Genomic DNA, 24,917 nt, shown 5'->3' with positions numbered 1-24,917 from the left:
CTCGTAGATAGTCAACAACGAGTGCCTCATAAAAATATCGTCGCAGTGATCGCCTTTTTTTCTAAAATATATTACTTTTAAATTTTTTTTCTGCAATAGGTAGATCGGTCGAAGCGCTGAGTAGATACAGCAACCATAAACCAAGGCACCATATTGAATTAGTGGTGTCACATTCTAATTGTAGTAAGAAATTAGTTGATTCCGAGGAACATAATGTCTGAGTTTTGCTAGTATACCACATTGTTTACTTAGCTTACTTTGCACATGATCTATATGATCCAGAAAGGAGAACTTATTATCTATCTTTACCCCAAGATATTTACAGTAATGCTCAACTTTGATGTCAGTTTTGTTCAATTGAAACTAAGATATTCCGGGCCTTTTTTCAAGTTAAGTTGAATTGTTTTACTAAGATTAAGGACAAGCTTGTTACTCTCAAGCCAGAAGTTTATGCTATCTAAATCTGACTTTATATCTTCAACAGAGCACCCAACTGCTTCTATGTTAGTGTCGTCAGGAAAAAGTAAAACTTCAACATTTTTACAGACTAAAGGAAGGTCGTTTATATATATTAAAAACAGAAGAGGGCCCAAAATCGATCCTTGAGGAACACCGTTTTTGATTTCGCACCAATCAGAAGAAGTACCATTAATTACAACTTGCTGCATTCTATTACTCAGATAAGAGGTAGACCAGTTCCAGCAGTTGCCTCTAATTCCATATCTCTCTAGTTTTTCCAAAAGAAATGTATGATTGATAGTATCAAACGCCTTTTTTAAATCCAAAAAGAAACTAACTATGGTCGAATGTTGTTGTCTCATGCGAACAGTTTCGGTTAGCTCAACTAGTGCATCAATTGTACTATGTTTAGATCTAAAACCAAACTGCTTCTTATAAAATAAAGAGATTTTCTCAAAATATTGGTACACGCGATTGTACATAGCTCTTTCAAAAATTTTACTGAAAACTACAAGAGGTGAAATTGGCCTATAATTATTTTGGTCAAGTTTAGACCCCTCTTTGTGCAGTGGAAGAACTCTTGCTCGAGCCAGTTCTTTAGGAAAAATACCTTTGTCAAATGAAAAATTTATCAGAAACACTAGGTAGGGGTTGATGACATCTGAAGATAATTTGATTAGTATGTTACTTATATCATCAACACCTGAGGATGACTTGTTGTCAAGATTAGTTGAGATATCCCCCACCTCTCTCGCAGTAGTTTTAGTAAAGATACATGGAACATTGGTGTCTAGGAAAAGAAGGTTGGAAACTTTTATTTAGGTGCCTACTGACTTGATGTCCGATTGAAGCAAAAAAAATTGTTGAACTCGTTTGCATTATTTTTATCCGAAGGCTCATCAAATTTCTGATAACAGCTGCTTAGGATTGGAAAATTCTGTGATTTATATGATTTGCCTTTAAGCTCATTGAGTAGTTTGAAAGTCTGTCTAGAGTTTCCTAAACATTTTTGGAAAGAATTTAGATAGAATTGTTTCTTGCGCAATTTTAATTGCTTTTCCAGCCTTATTCTACACTCTTTAAATTTCTTCAGCAGGTCATTGTTATTTCTGTTTTCTTTATATTTATAATAAGCATGGTTTCTTTTTTGACGTAAATTTTTTAACCTATTATCAAACCACTTCGGAACTTTTTGTTTATTATCGACACTTTTTAAAGGAGCAAAGTCTTCTGTCACTTTAAGAAACAGTTGGTTAAATGTGGAAAAAGCGTTGCAAGTATTGACACTTTTGTAAATAATGTCACTGTTTTTGTTGAGATGTGCTTCCAATGCCATTTTATAACGGCTCACAGCATCCTGATTTTTTACAAAGCTGGTATCTCGGAACATTAAATCATTTTTATTTATATCTTCACTTGTTCGCCATGTCAGAATATCGGGATTATGATCAGTAAAATTTTGATGTTCTAGGACTTCTACAGAAACATGCTTACCCAAATTTTGATAAATGAAATGGTCTTAGCAAGAACTGTACTCATTAGTTGAACGTGTTGGTTCGGGAGAGGAAATACAGAAACCATTTGCTGTAATGCTGTTCAAGTAATTTCTGCTCAGCAAATTATTTTTCATAGTATCCAAATTCATATCGCCACAAATAATGACTGACCTGTTGCTCGAACTTAGGTTTTCTAACAACTTATCCATCATATTGACAAATCTTATTTTGTTCGAGCGTGGTGTATAGTTTTAAACGTTTGATTATTTTTGCAAATATCTACACAAAGAGCTTCCTGAAAGTCGATCTTGCTTTCCGTTGTAATATTGCAAAATTTGTTACATTGCAACATGACTCCACCCCCTTTAGAATCCCTATTCATGGCTACAAAACCATTGTATCCAGTAACAAGATAGTTGGAAATTTCATCTGTTTCAGAACGCCAGGTTTCAGTTAAACAAATTACATCAGGTTGTTCATCCAGACTATAAATAAAAGCTTCTAGGTTTAACAAATTTTTTCTAAGAGATCTAACATTTACCTTGAGGATAGTCAGTTTTTGTGTTGCTTTTATGTATAGAAGCTTCAGTATTGGGGACGAAAAAAAGATCTTTGTCCGGAACTTTGGTCCCGAAATCTGAAATTTGGACAATTTGAGGGCATCGCTGAAACATGTTGGGTTTGCTGTTTGTCATGTGATAAATTTGGCTGACGAAAATTTTGATTATTGATATCTGCGCGTGGTGGTGGAATAAAGGAATTGAAACAATTTAGTACACTTTCTATGCTGTAATTGAGATCAATTCCACCTTCGTACAAACCATGAATTTTGTAGGCTAAATTGTCGTATTTCCACTCATAAAATAAAGTGCCCTCCCTTGACCATACTGAATTAATTCTATCATCTGCCTTCATCAAGTTGATAAAATTAACTCTCGCTTTACTCAAGTCTTCAAATACTTGGACGTTTTTGTAAGTTTCCGATTGCGCCAAGTTTCTTTTCTTTTTCATGAAGTCAAGTTTTGTTACCCTGCGCACAAATTTAGCTATAATAGGTTTTCTTTCGGAATGTGACGGCAGACGGTGCGCAATTGAGATGTCCTCCTCCTTCAATTTCATACCGATGTCCGCTGCAACATCAACAACTAACTTCGATGTCTGTTGGTAATTTTTTTACCATCAGTAGAACATGGAGATAACCCAAGCACTTTGATATTATCTCTACTGTTATAAGTTTCCAAGAGCTCAGATTCAGACAGAGTTTTTAGTTTAGATTTGGTAGCTTCCAAGTTGACTTTGCCATCGAGTTCATTTCTTAGATCACTTATTTTGGCATCGACAATCTCGCTGATAGTATTGCGCAGTTCGGTCCTAATCGTTTCAAGTATACACGGAACTAAGTTATCAATTTATCTTTTAATGCTTGATTCTACTGTCTCCTCTAAATTCACATCTGGATGTGCCTCTTCCACCGGACTAAGAACAGCACAGCTCCTTTTAACACTTTTTGCAACGGGAGTATAAAGGTCTTTACCATTTCTAATTGGTGTTTCTCCATGAAATCTGAGTTCGGGCAATGCTTCAGAGAAATTTTGCGCAATTTTGCCTTCCAGGACTGTCGCGTTGATTGCGCTCCCATCCATTTGAACTTCATTTCACACAGAATTTGTAGCTTCTGACATCATTAGAGGAATTCTAGTCGACTACCGAAGTTAAAATTTAAGGACAGATTACATAAATTTACAAAATCAAAGAACAAAACAAAAAAATTGTATGCAGAATAAACACGAACAGTAAGCAGAATAGTAGAATTTAGTATTTACACTTCAGTCGAATAGAATGTAAACTTCATTGCCTTTAGCAGCTTTAAGATATCTAAAATTCAAAAACTGCCTGTGTTGATTAAGCAAAATATCAGATTACTAAGGAAACATTCACTATTGTTGAGCGTTTCACAAAAAAATTTAAGCAAAAATGACTTCACTTATAGCACCACAGAGTCAATCCCTCAGCAACGATCTCAGACGGCAGCTCCAAGATAATGAAATCTCAAAAGTTGCCCCAGAGATCAAAGCTAAGAAACCAAAACTGACAAGCAAAGATTAATCACAAACCAACAAAAGAGCATTAAAAAAAATGAATTACTAAATGTTCTTTCGTTGATTTTTTCTTATTTTTCCTCTTTCTGGTTTTTGATCTTTTCTTCAAGATTTATTTTTAGGGTACTGAAGCTTCTGGGAAGGCCGTATTTCAAGATAAAATGTCATTTATAGTTTTTGAGCCCAAAATGTTGCAATTTTTTTGCGTTTTTAGTAGCCGCACAGCGAGAGATGGGGCTATTATTGGCCTTCTCTTGGTTTTTTTTTATTTCGTGGTTGCGATTTTTGTTACGACCATATGACGTCACAACCACTTCAAATCTGCTTTTTGTTCATTCTTTCATGCAGTTTCAACTTATGTGCGTGCGTGACGTCATATCGCTCTTATTGGAGCGAGATTTTACCTCACTCTCAAAATTGGCTTCTTCACTTTGAGAAAATGATGAGAGATAAGGTCAAATGGGCGGGTGTCACTCTAAATGAAGGTTTTTTGAGAGCAGCTACTAGAGGCATCAAAAATTTATCCAGATTTTAATCAGAATATAACATATCAGCCTTCAATGAAAAGACGAATTTTTTGGTCTGTCTGTTTTATTGTTTTTTGAGACTGCAGATCTACGGCGATTGCGGCTATTTTCTGGCAATCATCCAACTATGTTTCGTCTTTTTTCGACATATTTTGTCGGACCAGTCTAAAATCAAGTTTTGTTGAAGTTGATTAAGCAAGAAATAATTACTTTCTTTGACCATTTTAAGAGCTATCTCTTTTGGCACTCGTAACATAAACACACAAATTTATACTAATTTTTTCAATAGCCGCCGTCATACTCTCAAACGGCTATTATTCAGGCGCTCTCCTTTTTTTGAAATTCACTTTATCTTTATTATCACGTTTTTCGTTTTTTATAAGTCAAGATTTTCACGTTTGATTTCTGACTTACTTCACTCACTGTTTCAACTGAATCGATTTTAAATTCTTTCGTTCATTGAAATACGCAATATAGTGAATACGGTCAAAGTCAAAAGATCAAAATGAAAACATGGGATAAACTGATACAGCTCGGTCATTTAGTCATTGAGAATTAGTTTATCAAGGTTCATTAGAGTGTTTGCTAGCTGATTGCGGTGTTAAGCTTATTAGCTTTCAGTTTACTTTTTCTGTTTAAATCCTGATGTGCATCAAGCGCGTTTCAGGGAGCCTCATGCAGTGTTTGATAATAGGTTGCTGCATAGCTTTTAGTGTTAACCGAATGGTTTTCAACATTTTAACATCACAAATTTTTGCAATTTTTTCATAAAACTTGCAGTTTTCAAATTTTTAACATTTTTTGTCCTCATCTAAGTTTTTCCAGGCCCCGGAGGAGCCAGGAAACCTCCTGTAGGGTTTAATAGAAAAGGTTACTGAAAATTTTTTTATTGGACTTGGAATGGTTTTCAACATTTTAATATCACTTTTTACCAATTTTTCTCAAGTTTTTGAAAATTTTGTCATTTTTTTAGTCTTCTCCAACCTTAAGAGTCAAGGAAGCTCCTCTAGGGTTTGATAATAGGTTACTGCATAGCTTATGGAGACAATGAAATAGTTTTTATTTTTTAACATCACGAATTTAAGCAGTTTTTTTAAAATAAAACTTGTCATCTTTGCTAGAGGTAATAGATTAGTTATCATTTTTTAATAACACGTGTTTTAGCAATTTTTTGATAAAATTTAAATTTAAGAAAACATTTCTGAAATTTTTTATCATGCTCAAGTTTATGGTTCTTTATGAGGCAGTGAAACTATTTAGGTGTTGATATAGAGATGCTGCGCAGTCTCTGAAGATGATGAAATGGTTCGGAGGATGTTAATATTGCGAATTTTATTAAGATTTTGTTAGAACTTGCAATTGTTTTTTAATTTTGTTGAATAAATTTTTGTCATTTTCTGATTTTAACTATCTTAACTGGCCGACGAAAAATTTTTAGGTCGTGCAGATGGGCTCCACGGCAGAACTCCTCAGACCAAAAAATGGCGTTGAACCTTTTTTTCGCAAAATTTAGAAATTTTCTTTAAATTCTGCACTTATCAATTTTTTTGAAGCATCTGTCCTATATCTCGAGGTCATCTACCTTTAGTGGATAATAAATCTCTTTCAAGTTTCGTGCGTGAGTTGATGAGTATATTGTTTGTATCATATTTGGCCTTCAGGGTAAAGGCTTCAAGATTTTGAGCAATGATTTTTTGTTTAGTTTCTTTTAGATTATTTTAGTTTCTCAACTTTTGAGATCCCTTTTTGGCTGGGATTGTTCAATTGATCTGCTTGTCAGGTACATTAATTCCCACTTTTTCGTTCAATTCTCTGGATTGTATTTCAGGACTTGTCCTCTTCTGTTTTTTATTTCGTCGTTTCCATCGATGATTCTTGGGACCTGACTTCTTGGAATTCACTTTTTCGATTTCAGTGATTTCTACTGCTTTGCAATAAAATGCTTTTTAAAATTTGTGTGCTTGACTTCATTTGATCTGCTTTTAGGTCAATTGCGTGACTTACCTCACGGAAAAATGACTTCTGAACTCGCTTAATGAACTTTAAGTTTTTGAAAGATGTCTTGTGGTCTATTAATGGACTGGTGGTCAATGTCTATCTTATTTCTTTAGTTGCTTCAATTTATGGTAGGCCACAAGCGTCTGTCGTGGCTATTTTCCGGCAATCTGACGGCTATTTTCTTACGATCTGTTAGATAAAAGGTCATTTATAGTTTTTGAGCCCAAAATGTTGCAATTTTTTTGCGTTTTTAGTAGCCGCACAGCGAGAGATGGGGCTATTATTGGCCTTCTCTTGGTTTTTTTTTATTTCGTCGTTGCGATTTTTGTTACGACCAAATGACGTCACAACCACTTCAAATCTGCTTTTTGTTCATTCTTTCATGCAATTTCAACTTATGTGCGTGCGTGACGTCATATTGCTCTTATTGGAGCGAGATTTTACCTCACTCTCAAAATTGGCTTCTTCACTTTGAGAAAATGATGAGAGATAAGGTCAAATGGGCGGGTGTCACTCTAAATGAAGGTTTTTTGAGAGCAGCTACTAGAGGCATCAAAAATTTATCCAGATTTTAATCAGAATATAACATATCAGCCTTCAATGAAAAGACGAATTTTTTGGTCTGTCTGTTTTATTGTTTTTTGAGACTGCAGATCTACGGCGATTGCGGCTATTTTCTGGCAATCATCCAACTATGTTTCGTCTTTTTTTGACATATTTTGTCGGACCAGTCTAAAATCAAGTTTTGTTGAAGTTGATTAAGCAAGAAATAATTACTTTCTTTGACCATTTTAAGAGCTATCTCTTTTGGCACTCGTAACATAAACACACAAATTTATACTAATTCAATAGCCGCCGTCATACTCTCAAACGGCTATTATTCGGGCGCTCTCCTTTTTTTTGAAATTCACTTTACCTTTATTATCACGTTTTTCGTTTTTTATAAGTCAAGATTTTCACGTTTGATTTCTGACTTACTTCACTCACTGTTTCAACTGAATCAATTTTAAATTCTTTCGTTCATTGAAATACGCAATATAGTGAATACGGTCAAAGTCAAAAGATCAAAATGAAAACATGGGATAAACTGATACAGCTCGGTCATTTAGTCATTGAGAATTAGTTTATCAAGGTTCATTAGAGTGTTTGCTAGCTGATGTCGGTGTTAAGCTTATTAGCTTTCAGTTTACTTTTTCTGTTTAAATCCTGATGTGCATCCTGTTTAAATCCTGTTTAAATCCTGAAGCGCGTTTCAGGGAGCCTCATGCAGTGTTTGATAATAGGTTGCTGCATAGTTTTTAGTGTTAACCGAATAGTTTTCAACATTTTAACATCACAAATTTTAGCAATTTTTTCATAAAACTTGCAGTTTTCAAATTTTTAACATTTTTTGTCCTCATCTAAGTTTTTCCAGGCCCCGGAGGAGCCAGGAAACCTCCTGTAGGGTTTGATAAAAAAGGTTACTGAAAATTTTTTTATTGGACTTGGAATGGTTTTCAACATTTTAATATCACTTTTTACCAATTTTTCTCAAGTTTTTGAAAATTTTGTCATTTTTTTTAGTTTTCTCCAACCTTAAGAGTCAAGGAAGCTCCTCTAGGGTTTGATAATAGGTTACTGCATAGCTTATGGAGGCAATGAAATAGTTTTTATTTTTTAACATCACGAATTTAAGCAGTTTTTTTTAAATAAAACTTGTCATCTTTGCTAGAGGTAATAGATTAGTTATCATTTTTTAATAACACGTGTTTTAGCAATTTTTTGATAAAATTTAAATTTAAGAAAACATTTCTGAAATTTTTTATCATGCTCAAGTTTATGGTTCTTTATGAGGCAGTGAAACTATTTAGGTGTTGATATAGAGATGCTGCGCAGTCTCTGAAGATGATGAAATGGTTCGGAGGATGTTAATATTGCGAATTTTATTAAGATTTTGTTAGAACTTGCAATTGTTTTTTAATTTTTTGAATAAATTTTTGTCATTTTCTGATTTTAACTATCTTAACTGGCCGACGAAAAATTTTTAGGTCGTGCAGATGGGCTCCACGGCAGAACTCCTCAGACCAAAAAATGGCGTTGAACCTTTTTTTCGCAAAATTTAGAAATTTTCTTTAAATTCTGCACTTATCAATTTTTTTGAAGCATCTGTCCTATATCTCGAGGTCATCTACCTTTAGTGGATAATAAATCTCTTTCAAGTTTCGTGCGTGAGTTGATGAGTATATTGTTTGTATCATATTTGGCCTTCAGGGTAAAGGCTTCAAGATTTTGAGCAATGATTTTTTGTTTAGTTTCTTTTAGATTATTTTAGTTTCTCAACTTTTGAGATCCCTTTTTGGCTGGGATTGTTCAATTGATCTGCTTGTCAGGTACATTAATTCCCACTTTTTCGTTCAATTCTCTGGATTGTATTTCAGGACTTGTCCTCTTCTGTTTTTTATTTCGTCGTTTCCATCGATGATTCTTGGGACCTGACTTCTTGGAATTCACTTTTTCGATTTCAGTGATTTCTACTGCTTTGCAATAAAATGCTTTTTAAAATTTGTGTGCTTGACTTCATTTGATCTGCTTTTAGGTCAATTGCGTGACTTACCTCACGGAAAAATGACTTCTGAACTCGCTTAATGAACTTTAAGTTTTTGAAAGATGTCTTGTGGTCTATTAATGGACTGGTGGTCAATGTCTATCTTATTTCTTTAGTTGTTTCAATTTATGGTAGGCCACAAGCGTCTGTCGTGGCTATTTTCCGGCAATCTGACGGCTATTTTCTTACGATCTGTTAGATAAAAGGTCATTTATAGTTTTTGAGCCCAAAATGTTGCAATTTTTTTGCGTTTTTAGTAGCCGCACAGCGAGAGATGGGGCTATTATTGGCCTTCTCTTGGTTTTTTTTATTTCGTCGTTGCGATTTTTGTTACGACCATATGACGTCACAACCACTTCAAATCTGCTTTTTGTTCATTCTTTCATGCAATTTCAACTTATGTGCGTGCGTGACGTCATATTGCTCTTATTGGAGCGAGATTTTACCTCACTCTCAAAATTGGCTTCTTCACTTTGAGAAAATGATGAGAGATAAGGTCAAATGGGCGGGTGTCACTCTAAATGAAGGTTTTGAGTAGTGATTTTGGAGTAGCGATTTTCAAAATTGGAGTAGTGATTTTGGGCACGCCGATACAAGAAGTGGAGCGAAAAAGCGTGACGTGTTTTTTTGTGACGATGTTTTTTTGTGACGTGAATTTTTATTAATCGAATATTCAAGTAGAGTGCGAAAATGGTATTTGAACAAAAAATTGCTTTCTCGCTAGGTGTTTTTCCATTTGCGGCACTTTATTGATTTTCAGTTTTCTAAATTTTATCTGATTTTTTTGGAAACGGTTTTCCCAATTCAGTCATAGTCATTTCTAGGTCTAGGTTATGTTTAGTCAATGAAAAATCTTTGAATTTTACGTCAGGGCTTGTCCTGCTATGTTTTTGAATTTGCTTTACCTTTTGATCACTTTTTTTTTACATAAGTCACGATTTTCACGTTTGACTTCTGACTTCACTCAGATTCAACTGATTAGATTTTAATTTCTTTCACGCATTTAATTTTGCAACGTGAATACTGTCAAAGTCATCAAATCAAAATCAAAAGAGACGGGATAAACCGATCAAGCCCGGGCATCAAGTCATTGAGAATTAGGTAATCAAAGTTCATTAGAGTGTTCGCTAGCTGACATTGGTATGAAGCCTATTAGCTTTCAGTTTAGAAGTTGAATTAAGTATAGTTTCGAATCGAATTGAAATCGCACGCCAAATTAGAATACTTTTTGACCTTGAAAAAAAAAAGTAAAAATTTGTTCAGGTTATCTCCTTTTCTTGCCTGTTTCAATCCTGATGTGCATCAAGCGCGTCGACGGCGGTTGTTTTCCGGGAACCTGCCGGCTATATTTAAATAATTTATCTCAAACAAAGTAATTTAGTCTATCAAAGCAATTATAGCAATTTTTTTATATGTGTTGATCTTTTTACTGCAATTTATTGTCAGGTAGTTTTTTCGTCTCACCATTTGACTCTAATCCTCAAAATCGAATAATAGATAACGTCCTGAGGGCATTAAGTTCCCGAGCAGTTCTCATAGAGCTCTACTGATCTCTAAATGTTTACATCGCCGAAGTTTTTCACTCCGCCCCTCCAGATTATGCTTAGCTACTCTGAATTTGTTAGCATCTCTTATTTGAGTCCTGTTGGTGTTTTTAATGCGGTTTTTTGCTGGATCGTTATTCCCCTGACCCTTTGACTGTTAGAGTGACTTTTTCACGCTGGACTTCTTGATTTTTGCCTGATCTAATTTCTAAGCGTTTGAACGCATTTGTGCATGTTAATTACTAAATCCAAATCAAAAGTGTGGCAATATTGATTTTGTTTAATTGCTCTCGAAGATTGCAGCCATTATATTAGTCCTGCTTGTCTTTTTAATGCGAATTTTTGTACTATCGACTTTTCTCAGAATATTGTTTGGTACTACCGACTTTCACTAAGAAATATTGTTTAAAGACTTAGTAAATTTAAGTTATCAAAGTTCCTGAGAGTATACTGCTAATCGGTATTAGTATTAAGCTTATTGTCCTGCCATTATGCTTATTGAATCTGTTAAAACTGCGGACAAAATTAGAACACTTTTTGAAACTTGAAAGAAAACTCGGCTGTCGTCAACTTTTTTTTTCGTGCCTTAAGTTATGAAAGTTCCTTAGAGTATACTGCTAACAGGCGTTTGTATTAAGCATTTTGTTTTTCAATTTAAATGAGAATTCACCATATTTATCTAATCTAATGAAGCCTCAGAAGAAGTTAGAACACTTTTTAACAAATATTAGACTGTCGTCAATTTCTCTTTATTTTTAACAGTTTCGATCCCAAAGGCTGTCAGTGAGCGGCTATTTTCCGGCAATCTGACGGCTATTTTCTTACGATCTGTTAGATAAAAGGTCATTTATAGTTTTTGAGCCCAAAATGTTTTTTGGTAGCCGCACAGCGAGAGATGGGGCTATTATTGGCCTTCTCTTGGTTTTTTTTTATTTCGTCGTTGCGATTTTTGTTACGACCATATGACGTCACAACCACTTCAAATCTGCTTTTTGTTCATTCTTTCATGCAATTTCAACTTATGTGCGTGCGTGACGTCATATCGCTCTTATTGGAGCGAGATTTTACCTCACTCTCAAAATTGGCTTCTTCACTTTGAGAAAATGATGAGAGATAAGGTCAAATGGGCGGGTGTCACTCTAAATGAAGGTTTTTTGAGAGGAGCTACTAGAGGCATCAAAAATTTATCCAGATTTTAATCAGAATATAACATATCAGCCTTCAATGAAAAGACGAATTTTTTGGTCTGTCTGTTTTATTGTTTTTTGAGACTGCAGATCTACGGCGATTGCGGCTATTTTCTGGCAATCATCCAACTATGTTTCGTCTTTTTTCGACATATTTTGTCGGACCAGTCTAAAATCAAGTTTTGTTGAAGTTTATTAAGCAAGAAATAATTACTTTCTTTGACCATTTTAAGAGCTATCTCTTTTGGCACTCGTAACATAAACACACAAATTTATACTAATTTTTTCAATAGCCGCCGTCATACTCTCAAACGGCTATTATTCAGGCGCTCTCCTTTTTTTTGAAATTCACTTTACCTTTATTATCACGTTTTTCGTTTTTTATAAGTCAAGATTTTCACGTTTGATTTCCCGACTTACTTCACTCACTGTTTCAACTGAATCGATTTTAAATTCTTTCGTTCATTGAAATACGCAATATAGTGAATACGGTCAAAGTCAAAAGATCAAAATGAAAACATGGGATAAACTGATACAGCTCGGTCATTTAGCCATTGAGAATTAGTTTATCAAGGTTCATTAGAGTGTTTGCTAGCTGATGTCGGTGTTAAGCTTATTAGCTTTCAGTTTACTTTTTCTGTTTAAATCCTGATGTGCATCCTGTTTAAATCCTGTTTAAATCCTGAAGCGCGTTTCAGGGAGCCTCATGCAGTGTTTGATAATAGGTTGCTGCATAGTTTTTAGTGTTAACCGAATAGTTTTCAACATTTTAACATCACAAATTTTAGCAATTTTTTCATAAAACTTGCAGTTTTCAAATTTTTAACATTTTTTGTCCTCATCTAAGTTTTTCCAGGCCCCGGAGGAGCCAGGAAAACTCCTGTAGGGTTTGATAATAAAGGTTACTGAAAATTTTTTTATTGGACTTGGAATGGTTTTCAACATTTTAATATCACTTTTTACCAATTTTTCTCAAGTTTTTGAAAATTTTGTCATTTTTTTTAGTTTTCTCCAACCTTAAGAGTCAAGGAAGCTCCTCTAGGGTTCGATAATAGGTTACTGCATAGCTTATGGAGGCAATGAAATAGTTTTTATTTTTTAACATCACGAATTTAAGCAGTTTTTTTTAAATAAAACTTGTCATCTTTGCTAGAGGTAATAGATTAGTTATCATTTTTTAATAACACGTGTTTTAGCAATTTTTTGATAAAATTTAAATTTAAATAAACATTTCTGAAATTTTTTATCATGCTCAAGTTTATGGTTCTTTATGAGGCAGTGAAACTTTTTAGGTGTTGATATAGAGATGCTGCGCAGTCTCTGAAGATGATGAAATGGTTCGGAGGATGTTAATATTGCGAATTTTATTAAGATTTTGTTAGAACTTGCAATTGTTTTTTTAATTTTTTTGAATTAATTTTTGTCATTTTCTGATTTTAACTATCTTAACTGGCCGACGAAAAATTTTTAGGTCGTGCAGATGGGCTCCACGGCAGAACTCCTCAGACCAAAAAATGGCGTTGAACCTTTTTCTCGCAAAATTTAGAAATTTTCTTTAAATTCTGCACTTATCAATTTTTTGAAGCTTCTGTCCTATATCTCGAGGTCATCTACCTTTAGTGGATAATAAATCTCTTCCAAGTTTTGTGCGTGAGTTGATGAGTATATTGAATTGTATCATATTTGGCCTGCATGGTAAAGGCTTCAAGATTTTGAGCAATGATTTTTTGTTTAGTTTCTTTGAGATCCCTTTTTGGCTGGGATTGTTCAATTGATCTGCTTGTCAGGTACATTAATTCCCACTTTTTCGTTCAATTCTTTGGATTGTATTTCAGGACTTGTCCTCTTCTGTTTTTTATTTCGTCGTTTCCATCGATGATTCTTGGGACCTGACTTCTTGGAATTCACTTTTTCGATTTCAGTGATTTCTACTGCTTTGCAATAAAATGCTTTTTAAAATTTGTGTGCTTGACTTCATTTGATCTGCTTTTAGGTCAATTGCGTGACTTACCTCACGGAAAAATGACTTCTGAACTCGCTTAATGAACTTTAAGTTTTTGAAAGATGTCTTGTGGTCTATTAATGGACTGGTGGTCAATGTCTCTCTTATTTCTTTAGTTGTTTCAATTTATGGTAGGCCACAAGCGTCTGTCGTGGCTATTTTCCGGCAATCTGACGGCTATGTTCTTACGATCTGTTCACACATTTTCATGATTTTGGAGTTGAAATTGGAGTAGTGATTTTGGGCACGCCGATACAAGAAGTGGAGCGAAAAAGCGTGACGTGTTTTTTTGTGACGATGTTTTTTTGTGACGTGAATTTTTATTAATCGAATATTCAAGTAGAGTGCGAAAATGGTATTTGAACAAAAAATTGCTTTCTCGCTAGGTGTTTTTCCATTTGCGGCACTTTATTGATTTTCAGTTTTCTAAATTTTATCTGATTTTTTTGGAAACGGTTTTCCCAATTCAGTCATAGTCATTTCTAGGTCTAGGTTATGTTTAGTCAATGAAAAATCTTTGAATTTTACGTCAGGGCTTGTCCTGCTATGTTTTTGAATTTGCTTTACCTTTTGATCACTTTTTTTTTACATAAGTCACGATTTTCACGTTTGACTTCTGACTTCACTCAGATTCAACTGATTAGATTTTAATTTCTTTCACGCATTTAATTTTGCAACGTGAATACTGTCAAAGTCATCAAATCAAAATCAAAAGAGACGGGATAAACCGATCAAGCCCGGGCATCAAGTCATTGAGAATTAGGTAATGAAAGTTCATTAGAGTGTTCGCTAGCTGACATTGGTATGAAGACTATTAGCTTTCAGTTTAGAAGTTGAATTAAGTATAGTTTCGAATCGAATTGAAATCGCACGCCAAATTAGAATACTTTTTGACTTTGAAAAAAAAAGTAAAAATTTGTTCAGGTTATCTCCTTTTCTTGTCTGTTTCAATCCTGATGTGCATCAAGCGCGTCGACGGCGGCTGTTTTCCGGGAACCTGCCGGCTATATTTAAATAATTTATCTCAAACAAAGTAATTTAGTCTATCAAAGCAATTATAGCAATTTTTTTATATGTGTTGATCTTTTTACTGCAATTTATTGTCAGGTAGTTTTTTCGTCTCACCATTTGACTCTAATCCTCAAAATCGAATAATAGATAACGTGCTGAGGGCATTAAGTTCCCGAGCAGTTCTCATAGAGCTCTACTGATCTCTAAATGTTTACATCGCCGAAGTTTTTCACTCCGCCCCTCCAGATTATGCTTAGCTACTCTGAATTTGTTAGCATCTCTTATTTGAGTCCTGTTGGTGTTTTTAATGCGGTTTTTTGCTGGATCGTTATTCCTCTGACCCTTTGACTGTTAGAGTGACTTTTTCACGCTGGACTTCTTGATTTTTGCCTGATCTAATTTCTAAGCGTTTGAACGCATTTGTGCATGTTAATTACTAAATCCAAATCAAAAGTGTGGCAATATTGATTTTATTGTTTAATTGCTCTCGAAGATTGCAGCCATTATATTAGTCCTGCTTGTCTTTTTAATGCGAATTTTTGTACTATCGACTTTTCTCAGAATATTGTTTGGTACTACCGACTTTCACTAAGAAATATTGTTTAAAGACTTAGTAAATTTAAGTTATCAAAGTTCCTGAGAGTATACTGCTAATCGGTATTAGTATTAAGCTTATTGTCCTGCCATTATGCTTATTGAATCTGTTAAAACTGCGGACAAAATTAGAACACTTTTTGAAACTTGAAAGAAAACTCGGCTGTCGTCAACTTTTTTTTTCGTGCCTTAAGTTATGAAAGTTCCTTAGAGTATACTGCTAACAGGCGTTTGTATTAAGCATTTTGTTTTTCAATTTAAATGAGAATTCACCATATTTATCTAATCTAATGAAGCCTCAGAAGAAGTTAGAACACTTTTTAACAAATATTAGACTGTCGTCAATTTCTCTTTATTTTTAACAGTTTCGATCCCAAAGGCTGTCAGTGAGCGGCTATTTTCCGGCGATCTGTCGGCTGTGCTATTTAATTTGGTAGTGCAATCTTAGCAGCTATTTTCTACATTTTGAAAACTGATTCAGGTTTTATTGGTGTACAGTTATTGTTTCAAGTTGATTCCGCGAGGAAGATTTTTATCAGTTGAAAACTATCTAGCAAAAATTGAATTGTCCTGCATTTAGCTGACGATGCTGTAATTATGTAGTTATTGAATTGAAATGAACAAAAATTGATTAAAAAATAAACAGAACCGGCTTTTTTCTATGGTTGTTTGGTTTGCTAAGTTGTGGTACCCTCTTTTGATTGCCTATCGAAGAGTTTCCATTTAACATTTGGGAATTTAACAGGAATGCTACGGTGTACCCTACATCCCCGAAGGCCAATGGGTGTGTCGCAAGTGTCTCCTATCACCAGCACAACCAGTTACGTGCCAACTGTGCCCTATGAAGACTGGGGCTTTCAAGCAGACGTCCAAAAACAAGTGGTGCCACGTCTCATGTGCAATTTGGATCCCAGAAGTGCAATTTGCAAATGCGGTTTTCCTGGAACCCATTGAAAACCTCGAAAGCATTCCGGCAGCTAGGTTTAAATTATGCTGCTACATATGCAAGAAGCGAAACGCGGGAGCTTGCGTGCAATGTAGTAAGAACAACTGTTTCACAGCATTTCACATTGCCTGTGGTCAGTCGGCGGGTCTGCATATAAAACTGGAGCCAATTAACAGTTCAGATCACAGTCCGACATTGTTTAATGTCAAGAAGGTGGCTTATTGTGATTTGCATACCCCTGCAGATAGCGACAGGAAGCCGTTGATCAATTCTGCAGCTCCTGAAGATTCAAAGAACTCGAAAAAGCTGAAGCAGATCTTCGCGCAGAACAAGTCCCAGGCTTCATCTCAAGTTCAAGGTGGGATGATCATGATTCACCCTACTATTTTCAACTGTTAATTGTTGACTCTTGCACAGCCTTGATATAAAATGCCAGTGTTTAGTAAAGTTTGGTTGGCTATTTTGGTTTCCTTGGCAAACTTAAGATCTTTTTGCTTGGCAAACTTGGGATCTTTTTTCGTTTGTGCCCCCCCAAGCTTAGTTGGTGCATATTATTTGTACCCCCCCCCCCCAACTCACGTGCCATATTCTTACATAATGATCTAATATGTAATGGCAAAGTTCTGTAACTGGGGAGTGCATACTGGTGGCACAAATGGGAAAGATCCCAAACTTGTGTCATCGGGAACAGACAAAGTCCGAACAGGACTTCAGATGTAACTTTCTGAAAAAGACGTTATCAGAGACTATAAACTGCTTTATACCTTGTTCTTATTTCGAGATAAAATTATGATTTGTTGATCTCAGTTAATTTTCGCATGCTCAAAAAAATTCAGTTTCTTGTGATGTAAAATTTCCTTGTACGTTGCAGTGCCGCTTCCGGAGATCTCGGCAGACAAGTATGAGCAGATTGTGGGGCGAGTGAGTTTCCCCCACAAAGTGCAATTTCTAACTCGGCTGACTAGCTACTGGCTGCTGAGGCGACAGGCGCTGAATGGTCTGCCTCTGATTAAGAGACTGCACATGACTCACCTGCAGAAACAGCAACACAGTGCAAAGGCTGCTCTGGAGAAATGCGAGAATGATAATGTGAGTTGTGTTAACATTATCTGTATAAGCAAATAAATTTTTGTGTTGAAATGGCTGAAAACAGAATGGCGAGTGATTCGTAAAGTTCTGATACGCTGTTTTTAATTGCTCTTGAACGCAGTTCATAGCAATTATTGTAAACGTGTGTGTCTTTTTTTATGCAAAATTTTCGCTTGACGGTTTTGACTTTTCGAGTGACTTTTACGCCCTTGACTTTTTGCATTTCGCGTGATCTAAAATTCTCTCTCAATCACAATTTCAAGCAGCTGAACTCAATTGGCGGCAATTTAATACTAAAAGTCAAATAAAAAGTGCGCCGAAACTGGTGTCATTTTTTTACTTTAAATCTTAATAGTGGTATATGTTAACCTCTAATATGGTTATTTGAAGCCCACTATAGAACTTCTTAGTCCCATTTAGGCTACCCCCCCCCCCCCCCCCCCGACTGAAGCAGGCTGCAATTGATTAGAGCTCCCACTAGTCGTTCAAGAGCAATTCTTCCGACGTTTAGTCGGTTATGTTTAATTCCTCTCACAAAGTTTGGAGCAATAATTTGGGTCCTGTTGGTCTTCTTCTATGCGATTTTCAATTCCTCTTGAACGAAGTTCATAGCAATTATTGTAAACGTGTGTGTCTTTTTTATGCAAAATTTTGCTTGACAGTTTTGACTTTTCGAGTGACTTTTACGCCCTTGTCTTTTTGCGTTTCGCGTGATCTAAAATTCTCTCTCAATCACAATTTCAAGTAGCTGAACTCAATTGGCGGCAATTTAATATTAAAAGTCAAATGAAAAGTGCGCCGAAACTGGTGCCATTTTTCACTTTAAATCTTAGCAGTGGCATGTTAACCTCTAATGTGGTTATTTGATGCCCGCTATTGAACTTCTTAGTCCCATTTAGACTCCCCCCGACTGGAGCAGGCTGCAAATGATTAGAGCTCTCACTAGTCGTTCGACAGCAATTCTCCGACGTTTAGTCGGTTATGTTTTAAATAGCTAAAGCGTTTTCTGGTCTAACCCAGTTGACTTTGTCCTCAGAATAGATCCTCAATTATTTGTTAAGGGCAATTTTTAATTGCTCTCGAACAAACTTCATTTGTACAAAATTTGTGTCTAATCGATTTGACTTAAAATTTTTATCACATTTTTGAATTTTGCGTAATCTAAATTCAATTCTCATTCACAATTTAACATAGCAGCTGAAATGAGGTGGCGGCAGTTTGTTATTAAAAGTGGGATCTTTTCCGTTTGTGCCCCCCCAAGTACTTTATGCATCCCTCAGTTACAGAATACGTGCCATTACATAGTAAATAATTGTAATATTCCACGTGCATCGGGGGATGCAAAGAATACGCACCCACTCAGCTGGGGATAACAGACGGAATAGATTCTAGAAGTCAAAGGAAAAACGTGACAAAATTGGTGCCATTTTTTGCTTTAAAACTTAATAGTGGCATATAATAACCTCTTAGAACGTAATTTGAAGCCCTCCTTACTGAATTTAGTTTGCGTTGAAGACTTCTCGCCTTGAAATCGAAATTATTAGTAGAGCTTGAGGGTGTTAAGTCGTGAGGACTTCCCTACGAGCCCAGATCAATTGATAGATGAAGGTCATGCAGGTACTTGCATTAAGTTAAGTAGGGACACTTTGTACTATTATTGGTGTAGCTAGAACTGTCCGCAAATAAGAGTAAAATGCTTTAATATTTGCAATAGCTGAGTGAAGTTATTATTGGCCTTCTGTTTTTTTATATCGTCGTCAAGATTTTTGTTAAGATCATATGGCCTCACACTCTTTTGAATTCTATTGTTGTAAATTCATCCATGCAGTTTTTAGTCGGATTTGCACGCGTGATGTTAATTTTCACTTACTGTAGTTAGTTTGTGAGTGAATAAATTTGTAGTCAATTATGATTCGCCTCACTCTCAAAAGGAGTTTTCCTCTTTGTCGCAATTTGCTTGTTTTAAATTGGAAAATTAAGGTCAGAGGACTTCACCACATTTTATCTGAAGGCTATTTGGGGGAAGTGTTTGGAATCAACGCTTAAGTCTTTTTAAACTTACATTTTTTTAATCTTAAGTCTTTTTAAACTCACAGCAAGGTTCAAATTGAGACCGGTTTTTGTTTATTGGTGTTATAAGAATTCGCTCTACGAAGCTATGGCAGGTATTTTCTGGTTATATCCCAGCTATGTTTAGATTTCCCATGGTTTTTTTCTGCCTATGTCAATCCCATTGAAGAAAGGGGCCTGTAAGCCTTTTCGTTGATTTGCCGGCTACATTTCGCCTTGTTGTACCTATGAGATTAGCAATGATGCAAGAGGATTTTTCGTTTTGGAGTTTGTCTCACCTGAAAATTCATTGGTCAATATTGGACTTCACTTTGAGAAACGAAGTGATCTCGTTGCGTTTGGTTTTCGGATAGCTGCATTGCAGAAGCAAGGAAGGTGTTTTTTTCATGGCGTTTCCAGCAGATTTTAGAAGGCGTGTCCAGCAGATTGTGTTGAGACTATTTTAGTTCTTGAAGCTGTAATGCTAGCAAAGTTGTATGCTTTTTACTCTTTGGTTTTTTGTTTAGGCGTCTGACTCTTTTTTCATTTTACATTTGTTCACTTCTATCCAAAAGTTCAATTTTTTATTCATATTTTTACGTCACGCGCGCAAATGCAGTCATTGAGAATAAGTCAGTAGAATTATCGGACTTTACTATTTTAAGTAAACTTACGCGACACTTAAATATATAACTTCTGCGCAATAAAACTTGTAATTTAACACCTAATTTGAATTAATTTAGAAAATCTTTTATGCGCGATTGTTGATAACTTTTTCAATTCAATTAGTTAGTTGGTTGTGTTTTCTTTATTGGCCTGTGTTTGCTGGTCTAAAATTAACTCAAAAAATAACTTTGATTTTGTTTGATATCTGTTGGCGTTTTAAGCACTGCACGTATTGATTGTGAGGAATTTGTTTTTTCGGATACTTCCGTTTGAGCTTCTTCCCAGTACGTTTTACACACCCCAATTACTGATCACGTGCTATTACACAGTAACTCATTTTGTAAAAAAACATGGCTCGTGTCTGGGGGAGCAAATAATATGCACCCACTAAGCTGAGGGAGCACAAACGGAAAAATCCGATTTTTCTAAGAACTGTTTTCAGTACTTTTATGTCGGGAAATCATACTGGAAATCCAACTCGCTTGTTAAAAAAATGATTTTATTCGAAAACTCATGATAAGGTGAGCGGTTTGGCCAAAATTTTGCCAAATTTATACAAGGATAGGTTGAGTTTTGAGCTATTGTAAAGCTTTTTAACGAAGGGACTCATTTTTTTCTAATATCTTGGGTTATTATCTATTTATTATAGATGAAACGCTGTAAGCTAGGCCTAGCTGAATTGCGTTTAGTTGGTTCTTATATTCATTCGTAGTCTGACGCTCACTCGACACTAAATGACTCTTAAAAATAAAGTGAAAGTCATTTGAAGGTACTCTTAACTCTTTCACGGTCATTAAATGACTTTTAGTGAAGGCTGTTAATAATATTTATGATTAGCAAATGAAATAAGCTATTTTGATCTTAAAAAATTATTTGTTTTTATTTTTCTGTTTTCAAAGCTTTCGATCTTCTGTAAATATTTTAGGGAACGCAATTCTTTCCACAGTTGTTCTAGCTATCGGCTATGTTAGTGTTCTAGCTTTCCACCAACAGATCAGAAGCGTCAGTTGCCAGTCAAATAGGCGGCTACGCTACTTAATTTGCTTCTTCTGATCTTTTGATTTCGTTAGAGATGTTCAAGTTCAATGGGGTGAATAGTTTTCGATCCCTCAGAAATTTATCTCAAAAAGCTTTTTGCTCAGATGGCTTGTGCTGTAGGCGTCTGTTTGAAAATATAAAGGCAGGCCAATGCGCATGAATGCCGGCTCGATTTATTTTAAAGCGTTTTGGCACTTATTGTTCGATTACACCTTTAAACAAACAAATTGTTGTCTCCTAGCGCAATACTTGAAGAAATGTTGAAAACAGTTGAGCATTAATTCCGTTCTATGAACTGATTTGTGGTTGGTTGCGTTGCGGTGTCTGAATGTCTCCTCGTCTCATTTAGCAAGGAGGGGATTGAGTGATAAATGTTGCCACCTTTGAACATGTTCTCTGTCTCTCTCTCTCTTCCTCTACTTTTTCTGCTTAGTACAGAATGAAATATGTGTTCTGTCTGACGCTTATAGTGCTATTCATTACCACTTTCTACGCTACAAATCTCGCCTCTCTTTTCTTACTTTATTATTGTACTGAATAGTGAAATTTTCTGCTTGAGATACTCTTTATACATACAACTAATTTTTAATACTGAGTTGGTACAATTGTGCAAGTGTTGCCTCCTGCACGAGTTTCAAACACCCATCGTTATTATTCGCTGATCTGAAATATTGATCCATAATTTTTCAATTCTGGTCACTAAGTCATATTGTTTGGTGTGCGTTGGAAGCTTTAAATCTAGTCTATACAATGGTTGGGTTCGAATGTATTAAACTTGGATCGATATTTCAGATCAGCGCGCCTGACGAAGAAGAAACGTCCGTGGACAGTGACTGCGAGCGGAACTCAATGGACACGTTGACAGATCCTTCAACGTCGGTTTCTAAACCAAAGAGAGCGGTTAAAGCCTCGAAAATGAGATCAAAAACTCTATCTAAACATTCTTTAAGAAGTATTCGCGACCGTGCACGAAAAAAAGGTTACAAAAAGCAAACACGTAAGAGCATTCTGAGTTGCAAAACTGATGATGAAGACAATTACAGTCTCTCTACGATGATAGCTGAAAATTCAGGCGATTCTGTAACTTTGGAATCTGAACGAACATCAGATGGGGTTGAAGAAAACAATGCAGTGGTTAGTATCGCAGGAGTGCAGGATGTCAAGAGCGAGAATATTAAGTTAGAAGCAACGATTGACATCGAAGTGCCCAATGAGCATAATGAAGATTCATGGCCGCTTGAAGTTAAAGAGGAGTCGAACCTCTTAGAGTACGATGACGAAGAATGCGTGGAATGGCAACAGCTTTACGTCAGTGGTTCGAACCCAGTTGGGAATCCACTGTCTGTATCATGTGGTTATCCTTCTCCATCAACATTGAGTGGGACTCCTCAACGTGACCGACTGTTGTATTTCTCCATGGATAATAGATTAACGTTTAGCGATTTGGAACAGCTTAAACTAAATCACAAAGGAGCGGCACGAGCTATACGCGAGACTATGAACGATTTCAGGAAAGTTTATGGCGAATCACACCACGCAGCATTGAACAGCGGATCTAACAAAACCAAGAGGAGTAAAGGCCATTATGAAGGCGCGAGAACCAGTAGAAAACAGGGTTCATCTGATTCTGTGAGCTTGTCATTTTGTTCTCCGGATCTCTTCACAGACGACGCTGAAATAATCCCACTGCCTTCATTCAAAAACGAAGATTCGAGAGGCAAAAATGCCTCGCGAGAACTTACGCCTCAAATACATCAGCCAGGTCGAATGGTGGTCGATTTCAACGAAGCACCTGCCTCCTCAAAAGGTGCAGCTTTAAAGAACGGAACTGTCGCCCTTGCGATTGGCGTTAGTGAACCTGTACAGTCTTGTAATGATTTGGAGCCACCTGGCAGTCTGGACGGGAGTTTGCCTATGGTCGCTATAGGTGAAAAGGAAGAACCGACTTTTCTGGACGACGCATTTGTCACGAAACCCAAAAAACGGTACTACCCTCGTGTGAAAGAACAATTACCCGAGAAATGTGCAGCATTCTTAAATTTATCATACGATGAGAGCTTGACACTGGAGTTTGAAAGAATAGTTCTGGAAATGAATCTGAACAGCATCGAGTCCTGCTGTCAAGAACTGATGAAACTTAGAAAGATATCTGAGCAAAAACAGGCTAGATTATATCACAGTATAGCACAGGGAAAAGTTTTGACCCATTTGAAATCGTTCACAGACAGTGAAAAACATTTGGATAATATTTTAAAAAGTAGAAATATTCAATTAGAGAGTACTCAAAGAAACAATTATTCAAAATTGTACAGATTTTATTTGAAGTATAAGCAAATTTGTAATTATAACACATCGAGTAGTTATGTGATTAAAAATTTTCCGTTAGTCAAACGTGTATTCGAGGCTGGCCTTGTTATTACTTAATATTAGATACTATTATATCAGTATTAGTTTTGTTTGAAATGTCATTCGTTTTTCCTTATAGAATTGTAAATAGATAAATTTTCTATAAATGTATAAAAAATTTCCCTTAAATTTGGTGGTTAAATGTTCATACTTAATGAGTGTCTTTGAAATCTGAGGGCATGATTTTCGAATGTGTTTGTTCAGAGCGGCAGCTGAAAAAAACTTTTGTTTTCGTTCCTTTTTTAAATCTTTACTGATTTATCTTTCACTCTAATTAGTAATGAAAGACTTCTAAAAGTAGGTTGCAATAGTCTATTTAATTAAAACATCCTTTCTTTTCTACTTTCCTCCTCTACAATAGATTTTCTAATTTACTTCAATTCGCGTGCAGTTTAATGATCTTTTATTGTACAGAGTGAATTATTCATACCCCAAAGTTTTACAAAAATACTCTACATACTATTTAGAAAGTGCTCCTCAAATGATCGTTTGTCACAATTAAATTATTTTTTTTCTATTTTTTAATGAGACAGCGCAAAGCTTTATGTGATTACATGTTCACATCAGAAGATATTGTAAAACAATTTTCAACCTGGCGCTGGTCTGAAAACCGGGTCAAAAGGGTTAAAGAATGCTCAGAATACCAATTGTCGGGATAAAGTTGCTCAAAAGTGATAATTGGGGAAACATTTTGAAATAAGTGTAACTGCTTCAGGAATAAGCTTAATCTATGAACTAATTACTTATCAGTTTGGTCTTAACTAAATATTTTAATAATTTATTAATTAACCCCTTAAATAAGGAAGTATTTTGAGCAATATAACTGAATATCTTTAATTAATACTTAAGTTTTGCGTGGCTATTTTGCTATCGACTACACAATAGCCAGGTCATAATAAATGCTTCTTTAAATAGAATGCTGTTGTAAGCAAATTTTAAAGAATTTTATGGTAAATTTGTTAAATTAAAGCTGATGGTGAAACTATTGCCCCCTCACCAAATAAGGCTACGTTAACGCAAAATGATGGAATGAAGCTAACGCTAGTCTACAGTAATTCATCTGCTAGTCAAGCAATTCATCCGTGGCTTTGACTGAAAACAAAATTTGCATTTATTTGTTCTGTTGGTTTTTTATTCCCTTTTTTGCTGGATTGTTATTCATCTGAGCTATTTGACTTTCCGCCCTCGGACACGGTATGAACTGGTGAATCTGGACAGCTTT

The 24,917-nt window shown here is 35.5% G+C and overlaps 3 protein-coding genes across 5 annotated transcripts in view; 1 reads left to right on the top strand and 2 right to left on the bottom strand.

The window, feature by feature from the left end:
• LOC142341466 (bromodomain-containing protein 1-like) overlaps positions 1–24,917 on the top strand; it is a 284,999-nt gene that overhangs the window by 19,030 nt on the left and 241,052 nt on the right. The window contains exons 5-7 of one of the 2 annotated variants that reach the window (XM_075392423.1): positions 16,247–16,805; positions 17,319–17,536; positions 22,082–24,212. In XM_075392423.1, the coding sequence (XP_075248538.1) occupies positions 16,247–16,805; positions 17,319–17,536; positions 22,082–23,713 (2,409 nt within the window). In that variant the 3' untranslated portion in view covers positions 23,714–24,212. Of the gene's footprint in view, positions 1–16,246; positions 16,806–17,318; positions 17,537–22,081; positions 24,213–24,917 lie in introns of those variants that run through there. The other variant, XM_075392424.1, reaches the window with a different exon arrangement.
• The window catches only part of LOC142341467 (tetratricopeptide repeat protein 7B-like), a 571,721-nt gene that overhangs the window by 490,395 nt on the left and 56,409 nt on the right, over positions 1–24,917 (bottom strand). The gene's annotated exons all lie outside the window — the stretch shown is intronic.
• Positions 1–24,917, bottom strand: part of LOC142341468 (TAR DNA-binding protein 43-like) — a 333,593-nt gene that overhangs the window by 252,269 nt on the left and 56,407 nt on the right. The window lies entirely within an intron of this gene.

The sequence above is a fragment of the Convolutriloba macropyga genome, chromosome 6 (genome assembly GCF_964194025.1).
Source record: "Convolutriloba macropyga chromosome 6, txConMacr16.3, whole genome shotgun sequence".
NCBI classification, from domain to species: domain Eukaryota; kingdom Metazoa; phylum Xenacoelomorpha; order Acoela; family Convolutidae; genus Convolutriloba; species Convolutriloba macropyga.
Note: the sequence above shows the minus strand (reverse complement) of the source record. Positions and strands in the feature narration are given on the sequence as shown.